Here is a 21,165-nt window from a genome sequence, read left to right as displayed (position 1 = left end):
GAACACCAAAACATTAGCCAGGCTTGGTGGCAGGCACCTGTAGTCCCAGCTACTCGGGAGGCTGAGGCAGGAGAATGGCGTGAACCTGGGAGGCAAAGCTTGCAGTGAGCCGAGATAGTGCCACTGCACTCCAGCCTGGGCAACAGAGACTCTGTCTCAAAAAAAAAAAAAAAAAAAAAAAAAAAAGCCGGGTGTGGTGGCACATGCCTGTAATCCCAGCTACTCAGGTGGTGGAGGCATGAGAATCGCTTGAACCTGGGAGGTGGAGGTTGCAGTGAGCCAAGATGATGCCATTGCACTCAAGTCCTCTGTTTAAAAAAGAAAAAAAGATCTTGAGGCATCCTGCCATGAAAAAACAAGCAACACCTATGAAAACAAAAGAAGGGCCGGGGGGGGAAGATCCTGCCAGTTATTTCTATATTATGAAACTACTTGGCCGGGCGCGGTGGCTCAAGCCTGTAATCCCAGCACTTTGGGAGGCCGAGACGGGCGGATCACGAGGTCAGGAGATCGAGACCATCCTGGCTAACACGGTGAAACCCCGTCTCTACTAAAAATACAAAAAAAAAACTAGCCGGGCGAGGTGGCGGCGCCTGTAGTCCCAGCTACTCAGGAGGCTGAGGCAGGAGAATGGCGTGAACCCGGGAGGTGGAGCTTGCAGTGAGCTGAGATCCGGCCACTGCACTCCAGCCTGGGCGACAGAGCGAGACTCCGTCTCAAAAAAAAAAAAAAAAAAAAAAAAGAAACTACTGATATACTGGTTCTAAATCACATTAGTGGGAAGGACTCAGCAATCTAGAGGGGGGACGGAAAGGGGTGCGAGGGGAGGGAGAGGTTACATGTAAGTTTAAGAAGAAATGAGAAAAAGGGAGAAATACCACCAATGTTTTATGGTTAAAATTATTTTCAGAATTCATCAATAAAGATGTCCTTCTGGTTAGTACTAATTCAAGATGAATCTAATACACAGTGTTAAACGTACACGTATAGGACACTTTTCTTACTGTAACTCAAAGCAAATGTTTGTTGTTTTTTAAGTTAATTTTTTTGTAGAGATGGAGTCTCGCTGTGTTGAGGAGGTTGGTCTCAAACTCCTGGCCTCAAGCAATCCTCTCATCATGATCTCCCAAACTGCTAGGAGCCACTGCACTGTCCCCAGAGGAAATGTTTTAGAAAATGTTAGGGGCAAGGCACGGTGGCTAATGCCTGTAATCCCAGCACTTTGGGAGGCCGTGGTGGGCAGATCACAAAGTCAGGAGTTCGAGACCAGCTTGGCCAACATGATGAAATGAAACCCTGTCTCTGGCTGGGCGTGGTGGCTCAAGCCTGTAATCCTGGCACTTTGGGAGGCCGAGACGGGTGGATCACGAGGTCAGGAGATCGAGACCATCCTGGCTAACATGGTGAAACCCCGTCTCTAATAAAAAATACAAAAAACTAGCCGGGCGAGGTGGCGGGCGCTTGTAGTCCCAGCTACTCAGGAGGCTGAGGCAGGAGAATGGCATAAACCTGGGAGACGGAGCTTGCAGTGAGCTGAGATTGGCCACTGCACTCCAGCCTGGGCGACAGAGCGAGACTCCGTCTTAAAAAAAAAAAAAAAAGAAAAAGAAACCCTGTCTCTACTAAAAATACAAAAATTAGTTGGGCATGGTGGTGGGTGCCTGTAGTCCCAGCTACTCAGGAGGCTGAGGCAGGAGAACTGCTTGAACCTGGGAGGCAGAGGTTGCAGTGAGCCGAGATCGTGCCACTGCACTCCAGCCTGGGAGACAGAGCAAGGACCCCATCTCCAAAAAAAAAAAAAAAAACCAAAAAAGTTTGTAGGTTAACTTTTAAAACTTTTTTTTTTTTTTTTTTTTTTTGAGATCGAGTCTCGCTGTCACCCAGGCAGGGGTGCAGTGCCACGATCTCAGTTCACTGCAACTTCTGCCTCCCAGGATCAAGCGATCCTCGTGCCTCAGCCTCCCAAGCAGCTGGGATTACAGGCGTCTGCTACCATGCCCTGCTAATTTTTGTATTTTTAGTAGATACGTGGTTTCACCATGTTGGCCGGGCTGGTCTTAAACTCCTGGCCTCATGTGATCCATCTTGACCTCTCAAGGTGCCGGGACTACCGGCAAGCCAATGGCGCCTAGCCGGCCTACCTTTTAAAACATTTTATCTTACAGACTTTTTCTAATTTTCAGTGGCACTAATTTACTCTCATAATGAAAACCAAAAGCACTACTCACATCAAAGCCAACTTATGCACCTACAGAAGAAGCCCAAACCATCAAAAAACAAACAAAAAAACCCCTCAAGCCAAAATTCATTTACACCTTATATTCCTTTTTCATGAAGTGGGTCAGATACTGCAAGAGCATTAACTACTTAATGAGGGAGAAAACTATGATTTGCAGATATGAGAATATACGAGGTCACAAAGTGAACACTGCAAGTTAAGGGGTGAGGGGGCACAGCAAGCGCTCCAAGACTCAACAACAAAAGTTTGCGTGTGCTGTGCTGTTAACTTTGGGCATCTCCCTGGTTTCTTAGACATTCCCTAGATCTGGGACACCAGTAAAGCGTTTTTAAAAAAGAAAGGAAGAAAGAAAAGAGCCCAGCTACTCAGGAGGCCGAGATGGGAGGGGTTTGAGGCTGCAGTGAGCTGCACTGTTCTCCAGCCTAGGTGATATAGTGAGACTGTCCTTTGAAATAACCAACCAACAAAAAAACACGGAGAGTGACACGAGGAGGGCGAAAAAGTGTTTTTTTTTTTTTTTTTGAGACAGAGTTTTGCTCTTGTTGCCCAGGCTACAGTGCAATGGTGCAATCTCAGTTCACCGCAACCCCCGCCTCCTGGGTTCAAGCAATTCTCCTGCCTCGGCCTCCTGAGTAGCTCGGATTACAGGTATGTGCCACCACAGCCAGCTAATTTTGTATTTTTTTTTGTATTGTTTTTTTTAAGTAGAGACGGGGTTTCTCCATGTTGGTCAGGCTGGTCCCGAACTCCCAACCTTAGGTGATCCGCCCGCCTCAGCCTCCGAAAGCGCTGGGATTACAGGCATGAGTCACCGTGCCAGGCCGGACTTTTTTTTTCTTTCTTTTTATTTTATTTTATTTTTTTTTTATTTTTTGAGACGGAGTCTTGCTCTGCCACCCAGGCTGGAGTGCAGTGGCCGGATCTCAGCTCACTGCAAGCTCCGCCTCCCGGGTTTACGCTCATTCTCCTGCCTCAGCCTCCCGAGTAGCTGGGACTACAGGCGCCCGCCTCGTCGCCCGGCTAGTTTTTTGTATTTTTAAGTAGAGACGGGGTTTCACCGTATTAGCCAGGATGGTCTCGATCTCCTGACCTCGTGATCTGCCCGTCTTGGCCTCCCAAAGTGCTGGGATTACAGGCTTGAACCACCGCGCCCGGCCTTCTTTCTTTTTAAAATGGAGTCTCGCTCTGTCACCCTGGCTGGAGGCAAGGGCGCAATTTCGACTCACTGCCAACTTCCACCTTCTGGGTTCAAGCAATTCTCCTGCCTCAGCCTCCTAAGTAGCTTGGATTACAGGCGCCTGCCACCACGCTGGCTAATTGTTTTGTATTTTTAGTAAAGATGGGGTTTCACCATGTTGGCCAGGACGGTCTTGAACTCCTGACCTCAGGTGATCCGCCCACCTCAGCCTCTCAAAGTGCTGCGATTACAGGCGTGAGCCACCACGCCCGGCCATGAAAAAGCAAGTTCTAACATGAAGGATGACTGTTAAAGTCATGCTGCCAGACAACAGTTGGCTGGAAATAAGAAAGCATCAGTGAAGAGTAAGGAGGTACATAAACTAAACAGTTTCATAAACAGTACATAAACTACAACCGTCCAGTGAATATCCCTGATGGAACACACCACGCCTGACAATACTTAATCTGTTAGTTAATTCATGAGGACATACTGGTAAAGAGTGAAGGTGTATTTAAATCTCAATTAAAATTTGGAAAATATGGTAGGAAATATGAAAATACTAACCAATAAGCATGAGTACAAGTATCTGCAGATGAATTATACTGATCTAACCAGTGCATCAGGGCATCATCTGAGACGACCTGCAAAAATGAGAAAAATTTCACTGAAAACAGTACTGCTTTAAATCAACTGGTTACCTAGTCTCGTCTATAATTCTAAGAGGCAACCAATTTAAAATAATCTCTACACAAAAAGCCTTACTGTTGCCATTAACTGAATCTGAATGCCATTTGAAAAGTTCTGCCATGCTGGTTCCTCTTATACATTTTTCAAATAACTACTTAACTTTGTTTTCAAATCAGAATGGCTACAAATAATAATATAGGTAATATTCATAAAATAAACCCTAATAGTAAATGCTAGGAAAAATAGTCGCTCACTGTTTCTATAAATCATCGCAAAATATAAGCCTAGAGGCATCCTCACAATAAAACTAAGAGGCAGTGAGAAGGGCTTTAAACATTCTAACTTTTGTGATTAGCACTGGAAGCTTCCTTTACTGAAGAGGTAAGCTATTTCAAATAATCATTTTAGGCTGGGCACGGTGGTTCATGCCTATAATCCCAGCACTCTGGGAGACTGAGGCGGGTGATCACTTAAGGCCAGGAGTTCAAGACCAGACTGGCTAACATGGCAAAACTCTGTCTCTACTAAACATACAAAAAAAATGAGCCAGGTGTGTGGCACATGCCTGTAATCCCAGCTACTTGGGAAGCTGAGGCACGAGAATCACTTGAACCCGTGAGGCGAAGGTTACAGTGAGCCGAGATCGCGCTACTACACTCCGCCTGGGCAACAGGAGGCACCTTAGAAGTTTCTTGAGGCTGGTAGCATGAAGACTGTGATATCAGCATTCCAAAAGCTGACACTTTTCTTAAACCAGGCTGGGTGTGGTGGCTGACACCTGTTAATTCTAGAACTTTGGGGGGCAGAGGTGGAAGAATTGCTTGAGCCCATGAGTTCCAGACCAGTCCAGCCTGTGCAACATAGTGAGACCTCATTAATAAACAAAAAAAAAAAAGGAAAATATAACGTCATACCTAGAAAAGTTATCTTAAACAATTTCAATATATTATAAAATAAGCATGTTTTTTGTTTTTTCAGACAGAGTCTTGCTCTGTCACCCTGGCTGGAGTGCAGTGGAGCAATCTCGGCTTACTGCAGCCTCCACGTCCCAGGTTTAAGCTATTCTCCTGCCTCAGCCTCCTGAGTAGCTGGGACTACAGGCGTGCGCCACCACACCTGACTATCTTTTGTATCTTTAGTAAAGACGAGGTTTCACCATGTTGGCCAGGCTGGTCTCGAAATCCTGACCTCCAGTGATCCAATTGCCTCGGCGTCCCAAAGTACTAGGATTACAGGCATGAGCCACCACGCCCAGCCAAAATAAGTATTCTTTTTCTTTTTCTTTTTTTTTTTTTTTGAGACGGAGTCTCGCTCTGTCGCCCGGACTGGAGTGCAGTGGCCAGATCTCAGCTCACTGCAAGCTCCGCCTCCCGGGTTCACGCCATTCTCCTGCCTCAGCCTCCCGAGTAGCTGGGACTACAGGTGCCCGCCACCTCGCCCGGCTAGTTTTTTTTTGTATTTTTAGTAGAGACGGGGTTTCACCGTGTTAGCCAGGATGGTCTCGATCTCCTGACCTCGTGATCCGCCCGTCTCGGCCTCCCAAAGTGCTGGGATTACAGGCTTGAGCCACCGCGCCCGGCCTTCTTTTTCTTTTTGAGATGAAGTTTCACTCTTGTTGCTCAGGCTGGAGTGCAATGGCTCCACCTTGGCTCACTGCAACCTCTGCCTCCTGGGTTCAAGCGATTCTCCTATTTCGGCCTCCTGAGTAGCTGCGATTACAGGTATGCATCACCATCCCGGGCTAATATGTTGCATTTTTTTTTTTTTTTTTTGAGACGGAGTCTCGCTCTGTCACCCAGGCTGGAGTGCAGTAGCCAGATCTCAGATCACTGCAAGCTCCGCCTCCCGGGTTCACGCCATTCTCCTGCCTCAGCCTCCCGAGTAGCTGGGACTACAGGCGCCACCACCTCGCCCGGCTAGTTTTTTGTATTTTTAGTAGAGACGGGGTTTCACCGTGTTAGCCAGGATGGTCTCGATCTCCTGACCTCGTGATCCGCCCGTCTCGGCCTCCCAAAGTGCTGGGGATTACAGGCTTGAGCCATCGCGCCCGGCCTGTTGCATTTTCAGTAGAGACGGGGTTTCTCCATGTTGGTCAGGCTGGTCTCAAACTCCCAACCTTAGATGATCCGCCTGCCTCGGCCTCCCAAAGTGCTGGGATTACAGGTGTGAGCCACTGCGCCTCACCCAAAATAAGTGTTCTTATATAATATAAAGTACAAATGAGAAAATACCTTCTTATATTTCTTTTTTAGATCAGCATAAATTTCTAATTTGAGCTGTTTCCCAGTATTTGGTCGATATACTAAGAAAAGTTTCTTTTTAGGATTCACTTCTTTAACTAAGATGGCAGTTTTCTTGTTGTTCCTTATCTGTTTAAAGAAAATGACAAAATATAAAGATTTTACAACACACACTTTAAGACATGTTTTTGTATCATCATGTCAGCAAATATAATCATTTGAGACTGTAACACTAAGTAAATACATAGATACGTAACTTCAAAAAACACCAAAGCTGCTTGTTTAAAAGACTGTAACATGGCCACACCCAAAGCGCAGTTATTGGACCTTAATTCTGGCTAAAACGAAGGTTAAAGACCAAAGTTATCTTCAGAAAACTATGTGGAATTAGCTTTAATGCACAAATGTCCAATACAGATCATTTTGCTTCTTTTATTTCCTGTACCTAGAATCCCAGTCAAGCAGCCTCAGAGAGATAAGAAAAACCAAGTGTAATAAAATGTTAACAGTAGAATCCAGGTAGTAGGCATTAGGGGTCTTCAGAGAAAGTTCTTTTAGCTCTGCTGTATGTTTTTAAACATTTCTCAGTAAAATGGAAAAAGAAATGTTACTCTCCTTTCAGGTTAACAATAGAATTCAAGTTTCTCTAAGCTAAGGCCTTGGATAGCCCCAGTGCTCTGCGCTTGTCTACTCCGCCAGTACTGCCTTTCCTGATGTCACAGGGTTTTGAAGGGCAAAGTGAGAGATCACCTGATAAATTGTTCTGTAAACAGCAAAGCTATGGCAGCAGAAAGCAAAAATGTTGAACAAATCGTCCACATATATGGAGGTAAAAATGGAAAAAAGGGAAGCATTAGAGAAATGTTGGAATCCAGGTATGTATTTTTAACTTTTTTATTTATTTTTTTTTTGAGACAGAGTCTCGCCTGTCACCAGTCTGCAGTATAGTGGCACGATCTTGGCTCACTGCAAGCTCCGCCTCCCGGGTTCAAGGCGATTCTCCTGCCTCAGCCTCCCAAGTAGCTGGGACTACAGGTACCCACCACCATGCCCAGCTAATTTTGTATTTTCAGTAGAGACAAGGGTTCTCCATGTTGGCCAGGCTGGTCTCGAACTCCCGACCTCAGGTGATCTGCCTGTCTCAGTCTCCCAAAGTGTTAAGATTATAGGCGTGAGCCACCATGCTTGGCCTACTTTTAACTTTTTTTTTTTTTTTTTGAGATGGAAGTCTCGCTCTGTCGCCCGGGCTGGAGTGCAGTGGCCGAATCTCAGATCACTGCAAGCTCCGCCTCCCGGGTTTACGCCATTCTCCTGCCTCAGCCTCCCGAGTAGCTGGGACTACAGGTGCCCGCCACCTCGCCCGGCTTTTTTTTATTTTTTAGTAGAGACGGGGTTTCACTGTGTTAGCCAGGATGGTCTCGAACTCCTGACCTCGTGATCCGCCCGTCTCAGCCTCCCAAAGTGCTGGGATTACAGGCTTGAGCCACCGCGCCTGGCCGACTTTTAACTTTTTAAAGTTGGATTTATGAGAGAAACTTTAAGAGAAAGGAGTTACTCTTAAAACTCCATTTAACTCAAGGAAAAACAACTGGAAAATTCATTTCTTCCATAATGAAGACTGAACAGCTTCTAAACAATCATTTCTGGAGCAACACGGAAGGAAAAAGGAAAGTTTCAAAGTAAAACCATTTTCCCAGCCCTCTACACAATAAATCATTGTTTGCGGGACTATTAACTTTTTATATTAATTCTTATAATAAAAAACATAATCTTTTACTTACTTTCTTCTTCATGAATATTAAAGACCCTTGGTCTCTTACTTTTTCCAACGAATTGAAACATTGTTTATATAATTATTGTAAAGTCATAAAACAATGGTTAAGGTGAAGATCATATTTAAAATTATTTATCAGCTGACAGGAAACATCCAAACCTATACTTACAGGATAGTGTTTAGACACTTAAGAATGGGCTCTGTCTTGACAGTGTCAGGTTAATTATACATCACCACAGAACAGTGGAAAGCAATTCTGACACTGACTTCCTAATGGCAGCACAGGTTACACACACTGAAAAGTATGGTGGCCTAATGCTGTGAAGGTTCAAAGGCAAACGAAGACCGGGAATGAGGTCTCTAGGGCCACCACTCCTCATGCCCAGCCACCTGTTGCCACGCAGAGAATGAAGGACCAGTATTACCACATCCTTCAACCTAAGGGAAACGGGATCAGGACTTTCATCACAATCTACCAACAGCGATATTCTGGCAATACTTTCAAATTAAAACTAATAACCAAGAGCCAGGTGCAGCGGTGCATGCCTGTAATCCCAGACATTCAGGTGGTCAAGGTTGAGAGGATGGATCAAGCCCAGGAGGAGTTTGAGACTGTCCTGAAAACAATAACCAACACCCTATGTGGACCAATCAAAATGGCACCTATGGGGGAAAGCCGAGTAAAATACGTGAATTCTACCAGTGTCAACATCTTGGTTGTGATATCACACTACAGTTTTGAAAAATATTACCACTGGGGGAACTGGTAAAAGTATGCAAGATGTTTATCTGTATCATTTCTTATCATGACATGCAAATCAACCTAAAGTTCAATCAGTATTTCAAAAACCCCAAAACCACCAAGGCACAGTAGCTCACAACTGTAATCCAGCACTTTGGGAGGCCGAGGTGGGAGCATTTAAGCCTATGAGTTTGAGACCAGCATGGACAACACCGTGAGATATCAACCGCATTAAAAAACAACAAAAAAAAACTAGCCAAGTGTGGTGGAGTGTACCTGTGGTCCCAGCTACTCAGGAAGATGAGGTGGGAGGATTGTCTGAGCCCAGGAAGTTGAAGCTGCAGTAAGCCGTGATCACACATGCCACTGCGTATCAGCCTGGGTGACAGTGCGAGCGAGATCCCATTACAAAAACCAAAACCAAACCAGAAAACCCCAACTCAACTAGGAGCCAGATCCTTTGAGAGCTTTTCTCTAGATCAAGGATCAACAGCTTAGGCCTGTGGAATAAATCTAGCCTGGCGCTTCTAAACTGAAGTAAGTTTTAAGAAGGAATGAAGGGGCCGGGTGCGGTGGCTCACGCCTGTAATCCCAGCACTTTGGGAGGCGGAGGCGGGGGGATCATAAGGTCAGGAGATCGAGGCCATCCTGGCTAACATAGTGAAACCTTGTCTCCACTAAAACTAAAAAACTTAGCTGGGCGTGGTGGCACACCCCTGTAGTCTCAGCTACTCAGGAGGCTGTGGCAGAAGAATCGCTTTAACGTGGGAGGTGGAGGTTGCAGTGAGCCAAGATCGCGCCACTGTACTCCAGCCTGGGTGACAGACTGAAACTGTCACAAAAAACAAAACAACCCCAAATATCTTAGAGAACTGGTGAAATAAAAATTATGTTGTCTAAAGTAAGTCAATATGAAACTCAAAATACTGTTAAGTATCTATACATACATGTATAGTTATGTGTGCACACACACACCCCTTAGTTCTGTCCACAGAAACAAATCATAACTGAAATAATGCAGCTGTTTTACTAACTGAAAAATGAGTCTTCAAGATATAAAGCATTATTAAGACTAAAGCAAGTCTCTGTCTTATGAAAAATGCTTGATTTAAGAAAACGTTGGCCGGGTGTGGTGGCTCACGCCTGTAATCCCAGCACTTTGGGAGGCTGAGGTGGGCAAATCACGAGGTAAGGAGATTGAGACCATCTTGGCTAACACGGTGAAACCCCATCTCTACTAAAAATGCAAAAAATAATTAGCCAGGTGTGGTGGCAGGCACCTATAGTCCCAGCTACTCGGGAGGCTGAGGCAGGAGAATGGCGTGAACCTGGGAGGTGAAGCTAGCAGTGAGCTGAGACTGCACCACTGGACTCCAGCCTGGGCGACAGAGAGAGACTCCGTCTTTTCTTAAAAAAATAAAAATAAAAAAAATAAAAACAATAAAGAAAATGTTAACAATTCAGCCGGGCGTGGTGGCTCACACCTATAATTCCAGCACTTTGGGAGGCGAAGACAGGCAGATGATCTGAGGTCAGGAGATCGAGACCAGCCTGGCCAATATGGTGAAACTTCGCCTCTACTAAAAATACAAAAATTTGGCAGGGTGATGTGGCTCACACCTGTAATCCCAGCACTTTGGAAGGCTGAGGCAGGCAGATCACCTGAGGTCGGGAGTTCGAGACCAGCTTGACCAACATGAAGAAACCCTGTCTCTACTAAAAATACAAAATCAGCCAGGCCTAGTGGCACATGCCTCTGATTTCAGCTACTCGGGAGGCAGAGGATGCGGTGAGCCGAGATTGCACTATTGCACTCCAGCCTGGGCAACAAAGAGCGAAACTCTGTCTCAAAAAAAAAAAGAAAAAGAAAAAAAGAAAATGTAACAATTCTAAACTCGCATCTAATAACATCCTTTAAAATACATTAAGTAAAAACGTAATACAAATGGACAAATCCACAATTACAATGATAAATTACCAAAACAGAGAAAGCTAAACACAACTGGGAAACAGGTACAAAGTGAAGAGACAATTACAATGTCGGCCGTTAAAAAGTATTATACATCTGAATAGCATTTCAAGGAAAAGTCGTACTTGCAATGACAAGTAAAAGCCATCGTCTGGTCCTGTCAGCTCAGCCCAAATCTTGGTAGCTTCCTCCCATGACATTCCCCTCTCTACACTAATCTGTAAGAGAAACAACAAAATTTAAACTCATTTCTGTAACTGCATCTCATGGGAAGACGATAATTTCACATGCACAACATTTTCTAAACTTACTGTGTATAATTCTACGTGGCCAGAGGTTGAATACCCTGGAGTCAGAAACTTTTTAACATCACTCTTCCTCACCTTTTCATCTCCAGAACCAAGATCTTGAACAAGAGAAAGAAACATATAAATGTAAAAAGAACATTTTTATCAGGGACACATATTTAAAGAATTTCTCTACTCCACATTTTCCCTGGCGACGTTAGGAGGGATATTTTCCCTACTTACCTAAGATTCCCATATCATATCTTCCATTTTTTTTGGCATTTTGAACAACTGCAGTAAGTGTGTCCGCAAAATACTGAAATAATGCATTCTGCTGATGTACCTCCATGCCTAAAATTCTATTTAAGAATTTTCCTATGTTGTTATAATCTGTAAAGACAAAAGATGAATGTTTTCATGCATTCAAATAATTAAAAATTTTTTATTCATCTAGGCTTAGTTTGAGTCCCACTTTCTCTTCTAAAAGTCTTCCTTCTTAACTCTTACACTGTCCCCACAAGGCTGTAATCTGCCCATTTCTCTCTCTAGGAATTAGCACCACTGCAGGATATGCTCAAAAGAGGTTTGTCAAATTAAATTTTTGCATCTTCAGCCTCACTTATGGAAAGCATGAACACAATTCAGTACATAAGAAAGCTCTCCAACACTGACTTCTCAACTGTAGCGGCACAATTATAATGTCTGGGAGCTTTGGGAAACTACAAATGTCTAGGCTCCACTCGTGACTTCAGTAATTTTTTGTTTTGTTTTGTTTTTTGAGAGAGAGTCTTGCTCTGCTGTTGCCCAGGCTGGAGTGCAGTGGCGCAATCTTGGCTCACTGCAACCTCCCTACTCCAGATTCAAGTTCTCCTGCCTCAGCCTCCCGAGTAGCTGGGATTACAGATGTCCACCACCACACCTGGCTAATTTTTGTATTTTTAGTAGAGATGGGTTTCCACCATCTACGTCAGGATAGTCTTGGACTCCTGACCTTGTGATCTGCCTGTCTTGGCCTCCCAAAGTAATGGTATTACAGGCATGAGCCATCATGCCCAACCAATTTTTTTTCTTTAGACGGAGTCTCGCTCTACTGTTGCCCAGGCTGTAGTGCAGTGGTGCAATCTTGGCTCACTGCACCCTCTGCCTCGCGTGTTCAAGCCCCACAGCAGCCAAAACCACCCAGAATGTTTTCAGAACATGAAGCTTCCCCTTTGGCTCAAAAGCATACATCATAATGGACTTCAATACTATAGCAACAGTTACATGCCTACAGAAAGTTACCTTTATCGAGAGTAAGAATTCCCGAGCGATCTTCTACATTTATCAGGCCAACTCCTATCAGTCCTTGTCGAACATCTGTAAGAACAGGATCAACTCTGACTCATAAATTACAAGGGATGTCTACAATGTACCCCTAAGTGAGAAAAGTATGTTGCAAGTAACATCATGCCATTTAAAAAAAACCTTGATATTTATATAAACATGGAGCAAATGTAGAGAGAACTGCCCCTGTTCACACTGTCATCTGTGACCTAAGAAGGTGAGAATGGAAGGAGGGTTAAGGGGACCACATTCTCTCTTCATTATACATGTTAAGATTCTTTTCTTTTCTTTGAGTCTCACTCTGTCACACAGGCTGGAGCACAGGATGCGATCACAGCTCACTGCAACCTCTGCCTCACGGGTTCAAGCAATTCTCCTGCCTCAGCCTCCCGAGTAGCTGGGACTACAGGCTAATTTTTGTATTTTTAGTAGAGACAGGGTTTTGCCATGTTGGCCAGGCTGGTCTCAAACTCTTAACCTGGAGATCCACCCAGCTCGGCCTCCCAAAGTGCTGAGATTACAGATGTGAGCCACTGTACCAGGCTGCAACATTATTGTCATTACTTATAATAAACAAGTTACCTATCTATCTATCTATCCATCCATATATTTTTTGAGACAGGGTCTCAGTACGTCGCCCAGGCTGGAGTGCAATGGCATCGTCTTGGCTTACTGCAACCTCTACGTCCCAGGCTCAAGGGATCCTCTCACCTCAGCTTCCTGAGTAGCTGGGACTACAAGCGTGCACCACTGTGCCTGGCTAATTTTTTTGTAATTTTTTAGAGAGGGGGTTTCTCCATGTTGCTCAGGCTTGTCTTGATCTCCTGAGTTTAAATGATCCACCTGTCTTGGCCTCCCAAAGTGCTGAGATTACAGGTGAGCCACTGCGCCTAGCTATAACCTGTAATTTTAAGAAGTTAGAAATAAATCAAGGAGTCTTTTTTTTTTCCCCCTGAGACAGGGTCGCTGTCACCCAGGCTGGAATGCAATGGTGCCATCACAGCTCACTACAGCCTCCACCTCCTAGGCTCAAGCAATCCTCACACCTCAGCCTCCCAAAGTGCTGGGATTACAGGCATGAATCACTGCCCCCAGCCCAGGGAGTTGTTTCTGACACTGCTGATGTCAAAAGGAGGGAAGGTATAGGGTTAAGACTTAACTGCTCTTGTGGAAAGCCGAGAGTACTGATGGACACCCCTAACTGGTATGCCAATAGGAACTGTTAAGAACACATATCAGTATGTGTTAATATACTAAAAGGACTTTCTAGTGAAAAATGCTAACTCCCTCTGGGTGCATTGGCTCACGTCTGTAATCCCAGCACTGTGAGAGGCTGAGGTGGGAGGATCACATGAGGCCAGGATTTCAAGACCAGCCTAGTCAACATGGCAAAACCCCATCTCTATTGAAAATACAAAAATTAGCCAGGTATAGTGGCAGGCACCTGTAATCCCAGCTACTCGGGAGGTTCAGGCAGGAGAATCCTTTGAACCTGGTGGTGGAGGCTGTATGAGCCAAGATCATGCCATTGCACTCCAGCCCAGGTGACAGTGCGAGACCTCGTCTCAAAAAAAAAAAGAAAGAAAAAAAAAAAGACATTTACAAATACACGAACGAAAAAAGGCTATGCTATGAGCCACATGTATCCATCACCCAGTTTAAACAACTGTGAATTCATGGCCAATTTTGTTTCATCCAAACCTCCCACCCCTACCAATCAATCCTCAAAGATTACTTACCTAGGTACTTTTTCAACTTTAAATTGAATTTTAAAAGTTATTTGGGGCTGGGCATGGTAGCTGATGCCTATAATCCCAGCACTTTGGGAGGCTGAGGCGGACAGATCACAAGGTCAGGAGATCGAGACCATCCTGGCCAATATGGTGCAACCCTCTCTACTAAAAATATAAAAATTAGCTGGGCAGGCCGGGCGCGGTGGCTCAAGCCTGTAATCCCAGCACTTTGGGAGGCCGAGACGGGAGGATCATGAGGTCAGGAGATCGAGACCATCCTGGCTAATACGGTGAAACCCCGTCTCTACTAAAAAATACAAAAAACTAGCCGGGCGATGAGGCGGGCGCCTGTAGTCCCAGCTACTCGGGAGGCTGAGACAGGAGAATGGTGTGAACCCGGGAGGCGGAGCTTGCAGTGAGCTGAGAGCCGGCCACTGCACTCCAGCCTGGGCGGCAGAGCAAGACTCCGTCTCAAAAAAAAAAAAAAAAAAAAAAAAAAAAAAAAAAAAAAAAAAAAAATTAGCTGGGCATGGTGGCTTGTGCCTGTAATCTTAGCTAACCGGGAGGTTGAGGCAGGAGAATGGCTTGAACCAGGGAGTTGGAGGTTGCAGTGAGCCGAGATCACACCACTGCACTCCAGCCTGGCGACAGAGTGAGACTCGGTCTTAAAAAAAAAAAAAAAAAAAACGGCTATTTGGCAAAGTGATTTTACTTAATGTACTAAAATGACTTTCCTCTGTTAAATCTATTATTAGACAAACATGCTTTCTTTCTTTTTTTTTTTTTTTTTTTTTGAGACGCAGTCTCGCTCTGTCGCCCGGGCTGGAGTGCAGTGGCCGGATCTCAGCTCACTGCAAGCTCCGCCTCCCGGGTTTATGCCATTCTCCTGCCTCAGCCTCCCAAGTAGCTGGGACTACAGGCGCCAGCCACCTCGCCCGGCTAGCTTTTTTTGTATTTTTTAGTAGAGACAGGGTTTCACCGTGTTAGCCAGGATGGTCTCGAACTCCTGACTTCGTGATCCGCCCGTCTCGGCCTCCCAAAGTGCTGGGATTACAGGCTTGAGCCACCGCGCCCGGCCGACAAACATGCTTTCACTATATCAACAGTAAGAGCACCTTCATTTGAATAAAATTTGCTTTAATAAATCTGTTTAATACAAGATACTTATGTGTCCTAGTAACCATTAATTTCAAAGTTTTATACAATTTATGTCCAAAGAAAAAAACTAATATAACAGCAAACGTTACAACAGGTTCGAGTACATCTTTGTCAATAATCATTGTCATTGTTATGAATATTTTTAGAAGTTACCTTTAAAAAATTCTCCAGGATAGTCTGGAGGTGGTGACACCATAGGAGAATCCAAGTTTACAATGGATTTCATGACAATTTCTAAAGCATTTCTTCCATACTGCAAAAAAATTCAAAACCTTTAACCACTTTCAGCATTTGGATACTCTTCAATCACATTACCACCTAAATACTATAAAAACTATTGGCTGGGCACAGTGGCTCACGCCTGTAATCCCAGCACTTTGGGAAGTTGAGGCGGGTGGATCCCTTGAGGTTGGGAGTTCAAGATCAACCTGACCAACATGGTAAAACTCCATCTCTACTACAAAAATTCAGCTGGGTGTGGTGGCAGACACCTGTAATCCCAGCTACTCGGAAGGCTGAGGCAGGAGAATTGCTTGAACCTGGGAGGCAGAGGCTGTAGTGAGCCAAGATGGCGTCATTGTGCTCCAGCCTGCGCGACAAGAGCAAAAAACTCTCTCAACAAAACCCCCAAAAAACCACAAACTATTATTGTACCAAAGATTCAAAAAAGCAATTCTCAATTATCTTTATACTTATTTATTTTTTTCTTCTTTTGGAGACAAGAGTTTCGCTCATCACCCAGGCTGGAGTGTAATGTCACGATCTCCACTCACTGCAACCTCTGCCTCCCGGGTTCAAGCGGTTCTCTGCCTCAGCCTCCCAAGAAGCTGGGACTACAGGTGCCTGTGGCCACCATGCCCAATTTTTTTTTTCCTTTGAGACTGAGTCTTGCTCTGTCGACAGGCTGGAGTGCAGTGGTATAAACTCGGCTCACTGCAACCTCTGTATCCCAGGTTGAAGTGATTTTCCTGCCTCAGCCTCCTGAGTAGGTAGGACTACAGGCTTGAGTCACCACGCCCAGCTAATTTTTCTATTTTTAGTAGAGACAGGGTTTCACCACGTTGGCCAGGATGGTCTCGATCTCTTGACCTCGTGATCCACCCACCTTGGTCTCCCAAAGTGCTGGGATTACAGGCGTGAGCCACTGTGCCCAGCCACACCCAACTAATTTTTATATGATTTTTTGAGACACGGTTTTGCCCCACTGCCCAGGCTGGAATGCAGTGGCGTGATCTCGGCTCACTGCAACCTCCGCCTCCTAAGTAGCTGAGACTGCAGGTGCGTGCCACCACGCCCAGCTAATTTGCTGTATTTTTAACAGAGACAGGGTTTCACTATGTTGGTCAGGCTGGTCTCGAACTCCTGACCTCAGGTGATCCACCTGCCTTGGCCTCCCAAAGTGGTCGGATTACAGGTGTGAGCAACCGATTCCGGCCTAATTTTTGTATTTTTTTTTTTTTTTTTAGTACAGATGTGGTTGCACCATGTTGGCCAGGCTGGTCTCGAACGCCTGACCTCAGGTAATCCACCCCCTGGGCCTCCCAAAGCGCTGGGATTACAGGCATGAGCCATTGCGCCTGGCCTTTATATATATTTTATACTGCCTAGTTCACGTCTCTACACATAGCAAACGTGAGAAAAATTAACTTCCTTTACTTCTGAGAACTCACAGTTAATTCATTCTCATTTGTTCTTGTTTTCCGAAAGGAATAAAGACAACCACATTGCTGTACTGATACTTAACATGTGATCTAACGTACATGTGAAATTCTGTCTTACAGGAAGTCATGATTTTAAAGCAAATGCATATGAGAGGCAGTTTTGTTTTAGACAGTAACTACCTTTCTTTCATGTTCCCTACAGCTACCATACACTATCCTAAGTTTTCAGAGATACTGAAAGTTGAAATGTACCTTATTATCAAAGTTGAACCTGCTCAGATCCCTAGATTCTGTCGCTCTTCTATCGCCATGTGTAAGTGCCCCCTATTAAAAAAAAAATTTCAATCAAGGCACAGGTAACCTTTTACCAGAAAACAGGTACAACAGATCATCTTTTACACACAGCCACACAACTCCAAAACTCACCAAACTCTCAAGTCTTTTAGCAACAATAGATGCAAATCTTTGTTCTCCTGCCAGTTCAGAAATCAGAAAGACATATTCAGGAGCAGTCACTTGGTTTGATCTATGAGTTCGTCCTGCAACAAAATTTTTTTTTAAAGATCATTGATTTTGTTTGCTGAACAGAGAATATTCTGAAATGTATTCCTAGCATTTAATACTGAACTGGTATTGGGAAACCACTAAACAATAAAAATTACAGATAATGTTAAATTACCAAAACACACATAAAACTTCTCAAAGATAGAAGTATTAGCGTTGCTATCCCAATTTTGTTTAACTACATGTTACTGATACACAGTTACTCTAGATTTTCCCACAATTGTTTTTCAAATCATTGGTCACAAGAATATGAAGATGGAGGGAGGAGTTGTGTGCCTTCAGTGAAGCTACTGAGGTTGGAAAAGCATATGGAAGTAGCAGCTTCTGGTATGGACCTAATACATCCTTAAGTTTTATAAGGACACTCCTTGAGGAGCCCTGTTCTTGGAACCCCACAAATTCCCACCATATATATATTTTTTACAACTTGTAAACAGGCAAAAAATGAATTCATAATGCACCATATACTATAAGGTACATATAACACTCGTTAAATGCAAGATCTGAGATTTCGAGTTATAAGATGCAAGACACTGGCCGGGCACAGTGGCTCAAGCCTGTAATCCCAGCACTTTGGGAGGCGGAGGTGGGCAGATCACAAGGTCAGGAGATCGAGACCATCCTGGCCAGCACGGTGAAACCCCGTCTCTACTTTTTTTTTTTTTTTTTTTTTTTTTTTTTTTTTTTTTTTTGAGACGGAGTCTTGCTCTGTCGCCCGGGCTGGAGTGCAGTGGCCGGACCTCAGCTCACTGCAAGCTCCGCCTCCCGGGTTCACGCCATTCTCCTGCCTCAGCCTCCCAAGTAGCTGGGACTACAGGCGCCCGCCACCTCGCCCGGCTAGTTTTTTGTATTTTTAGTAGAGACGGGGTTTCACCATGTTAGCCAGGATGGTCTCGATCTCCTGACCTCGTGATCCACCCGTCTCGGCCTCCCAAAGTGCTGGGATTACAGGCTTGAGCCACCGCGCCCGGCCAACCCCGTCTCTACTAAAAAAATACAAAAGATTAGCCGGGCGCGGCGGCGGGCGCCTGTAGTCCCAGCTGCTCAGGAGGCTGAGGCAGGAGAATGGCGTGAACCCAGGAGGCAGAGCTTGCAGTGAGCCGAGATCGCGCCACTGCACTCCAGCCTGGGCGACAGAGCGAGACTCCGTCTCAAAAAAAAAAAAAAAAAAAGACATTAAACAGGATTTGTTGTTGTTGTTGTTAGAGTTTCGCTCTTGTTGCTGAGGCTGGAGTGCAGTGGCTCGATCTCAGCTCACTGCAACCTCTGCCTCCTGGGTTTAAGCGATTCTCCTGCCTCAGTCTCCCGAGTAGCTGGGATTACAGGCGTAAGCCACCACACCTGGCTAATTTTGTATTTTTAGTAGAGACAGGGTTTCTCCATGTTGGTCAGGCTGGTCGCGAACTCCTGACCTCAGGTGATCCGCCCACCTCAGCCTGCCAAAGTGCTGGGATTACAGGCATGAGTCACTGCGCCCAGCCTGTTTTTGTTTTTGGAGACAAAGTCACACTTTGTCACTCAGGCTGGAGTGCAGTGGTGAAATCATATCTCACCGCAACCTTGAACTCAAGTAATCCTCCCACCTCAGCCTCCTGAGTAGCTGGGACTACAGGCATATGCCACCACATCCAGCCAATTTTTCTTCTCTTCTCTTCTTTTTTTTTTTTTCTGAGATGCAATCTCCCTATGCTGCCCAGGCTGGAGTGCAATGGCGTCATCTCAGCTCACTGCAGCCTGTGCCTCCCAGATTCAAGCGATTCTCTGCCTCAGCCTCCTGAGTAGCTGGGAGTACAGGTGCGTGCCAACACACCCAGTTAATTTTTGTATTTGTATTTTTAGTAGAGGCTGGGTTTCATCATGTTGACCAGGCTGGTCTCAAACTATTACCTCAAGTGATGCACCCACCTTGGCCTCCTAAAGTGCTGGGGTTACAGGCACAAGTCACTGCTCTCAGCTCAGTTTTTCTTTTCTTTTGATAAAGACAGGGTCTCACTATGTTGCCCAGGCTGGTCTCAAACTCCTGGACTCAAGTTATCCTCCCACCGTGGCCTCCCAAAATATTGGGATTACAGGCATTAGCCACTGTGCCTGGCCTAAACCTAGGTTTTGATATGCACAAATTTACCCAATGATTCCTAGCTGGATAATTAAGTGAAATCCAGTTGTAGGAACTTACCGAATTGTTGAATTGCTCTATCAGCACTCCAGGGTAATTCTAAAGTCATATGAACTCTTCGTCTTTGATTTTTAGCTCTCCTATCTGCTTGTAATGAAATACCTGAGCTGGCAGCTTCTGAGATGATAGCAATATTCTGTGTTAAATATAAGAAAAATAAAGTCACCTTTGCATAAGAACAAGCAGGCCAGTGCCTTAAATGAAGTCCTTCAGCAGACTGCTTACTCTCTCCTTCTTTCTCAACAATAAGACTCCCAATTTTATTTCCCAGTCTCCCTTACAGCTAAGTGTGAACATTCTCCAGCCAGCAAGGTGTAGGTAAAATGTATGATGTACAGAAAATGTCCTTAGAAGCAGGGGACATGCCCTTCTCATCCCCTTGTCTCCTCTCTTTTAGGTAAAATGTAGAGGTAGTGACAGAGTCTGAAGCAGGTATCTTGGAATACAAAGGTCACTTGGAAATGGAGGCCCACGTAATCTAATGGACAGCACGGAAGATGCCTGGGCTTCACGGGGGCATGCAAGCCCTGCTCCACCTGCCCAATGTGTCCACCAGAGAAATAGTCTTCCCTCTTATTGAAACGAATACTTCACAGACTTTGTATTTTCTGTTATTTAGCAACCAAAACTAATTCCAACTAATGTAATTCCTAATGCATAAGGGTGTAGATTAATGAAGCAATTACATAAAATAACTAATACCTGTACCTACAATCTTGAAAATATGTATCATTAGCTTTTTGTATATATATATTTTTTGAGACAGGGTCTCACTGTGTCACACAAGCTGGAGTGCAGTGGTGCAATCATAGCTCTCCACAGTTTTCACCTCTCAAGCTCAAGCGATCCTTTCACCTCAGCCTCCCAGTAGCTGGGACTGTGGGCATGTACCACCACGTGACTACTTTCCCTGTACGGGGGGAGGGGGGTCCCACTATGTTGCCCAGGCTGGTCTCAAACTCTTGTAATCCTAGCACTTTTGAGAAGTTGAGGTGAATGGATCATTTGAGGTCAGGAGTTCAAGACCAGCCTGGCCAACATGGCAAAACCCTGTCTCTATTAAATATACAAAAATTAGCCAGGTGTGGTGGTTTGTGTCTGTATTCCCAGCTACTTAGGAGGCTGAGGCAGAGAACTGCTTGAACCCGGGAGGTGGAGGTGGCAATGAGCTGAGATCGCACCACTGCACTCCAGCCTGGGGGACAAAGGGATGGTCCTTCTCAAACAAACAAACAAAAAGTCTACAGAAAGAGTCTTTGGGTCAGCACAGTAGCTCACGCCTATAATCTCGGCATTTTGGGAGGCAGAGGTGGGCACATCACTTGAGGTCAGGAGTTCAAGACAAGCCTTGTCAATATGGTGAAACCTGTCTCTGTCAAAAAATACAAAAATTAGCCAGGCGTGGTGGCACGTGCCTGTAGTCCCAGCTACT

At 45.0% G+C, this 21,165-nt stretch overlaps 1 protein-coding gene across 6 annotated transcripts in view; it reads right to left on the bottom strand.

The window, feature by feature from the left end:
* SBNO1 (strawberry notch homolog 1) overlaps positions 1 to 21,165 on the bottom strand; it is an 83,039-nt gene that overhangs the window by 10,574 nt on the left and 51,300 nt on the right. For 5 of the 6 annotated variants that reach the window (XM_010368385.2, XM_010368386.2, XM_030938961.1 and 2 more), the window contains 10 exons: positions 19,734 to 19,869; positions 17,420 to 17,532; positions 17,246 to 17,317; positions 15,486 to 15,585; positions 12,400 to 12,474; positions 11,362 to 11,508; positions 11,143 to 11,237; positions 10,957 to 11,049; positions 6,338 to 6,475; positions 3,984 to 4,060 (listed from right to left, as the gene is read on the bottom strand). In XM_010368385.2, the coding sequence (XP_010366687.1) occupies positions 3,984 to 4,060; positions 6,338 to 6,475; positions 10,957 to 11,049; positions 11,143 to 11,237; positions 11,362 to 11,508; positions 12,400 to 12,474; positions 15,486 to 15,585; positions 17,246 to 17,317; positions 17,420 to 17,532; positions 19,734 to 19,869 (1,046 nt within the window). The remainder of the gene's footprint in view (positions 1 to 3,983; positions 4,061 to 6,337; positions 6,476 to 10,956; positions 11,050 to 11,142; positions 11,238 to 11,361; positions 11,509 to 12,399; positions 12,475 to 15,485; positions 15,586 to 17,245; positions 17,318 to 17,419; positions 17,533 to 19,733; positions 19,870 to 21,165) is intronic. The other variant, XM_030938964.1, reaches the window with a different exon arrangement.

This window comes from Rhinopithecus roxellana, chromosome 10 (assembly GCF_007565055.1).
Source record: "Rhinopithecus roxellana isolate Shanxi Qingling chromosome 10, ASM756505v1, whole genome shotgun sequence".
NCBI lineage: Eukaryota > Metazoa > Chordata > Mammalia > Primates > Cercopithecidae > Rhinopithecus > Rhinopithecus roxellana.
This window is presented reverse-complemented; position numbering and strand designations above follow the sequence as displayed.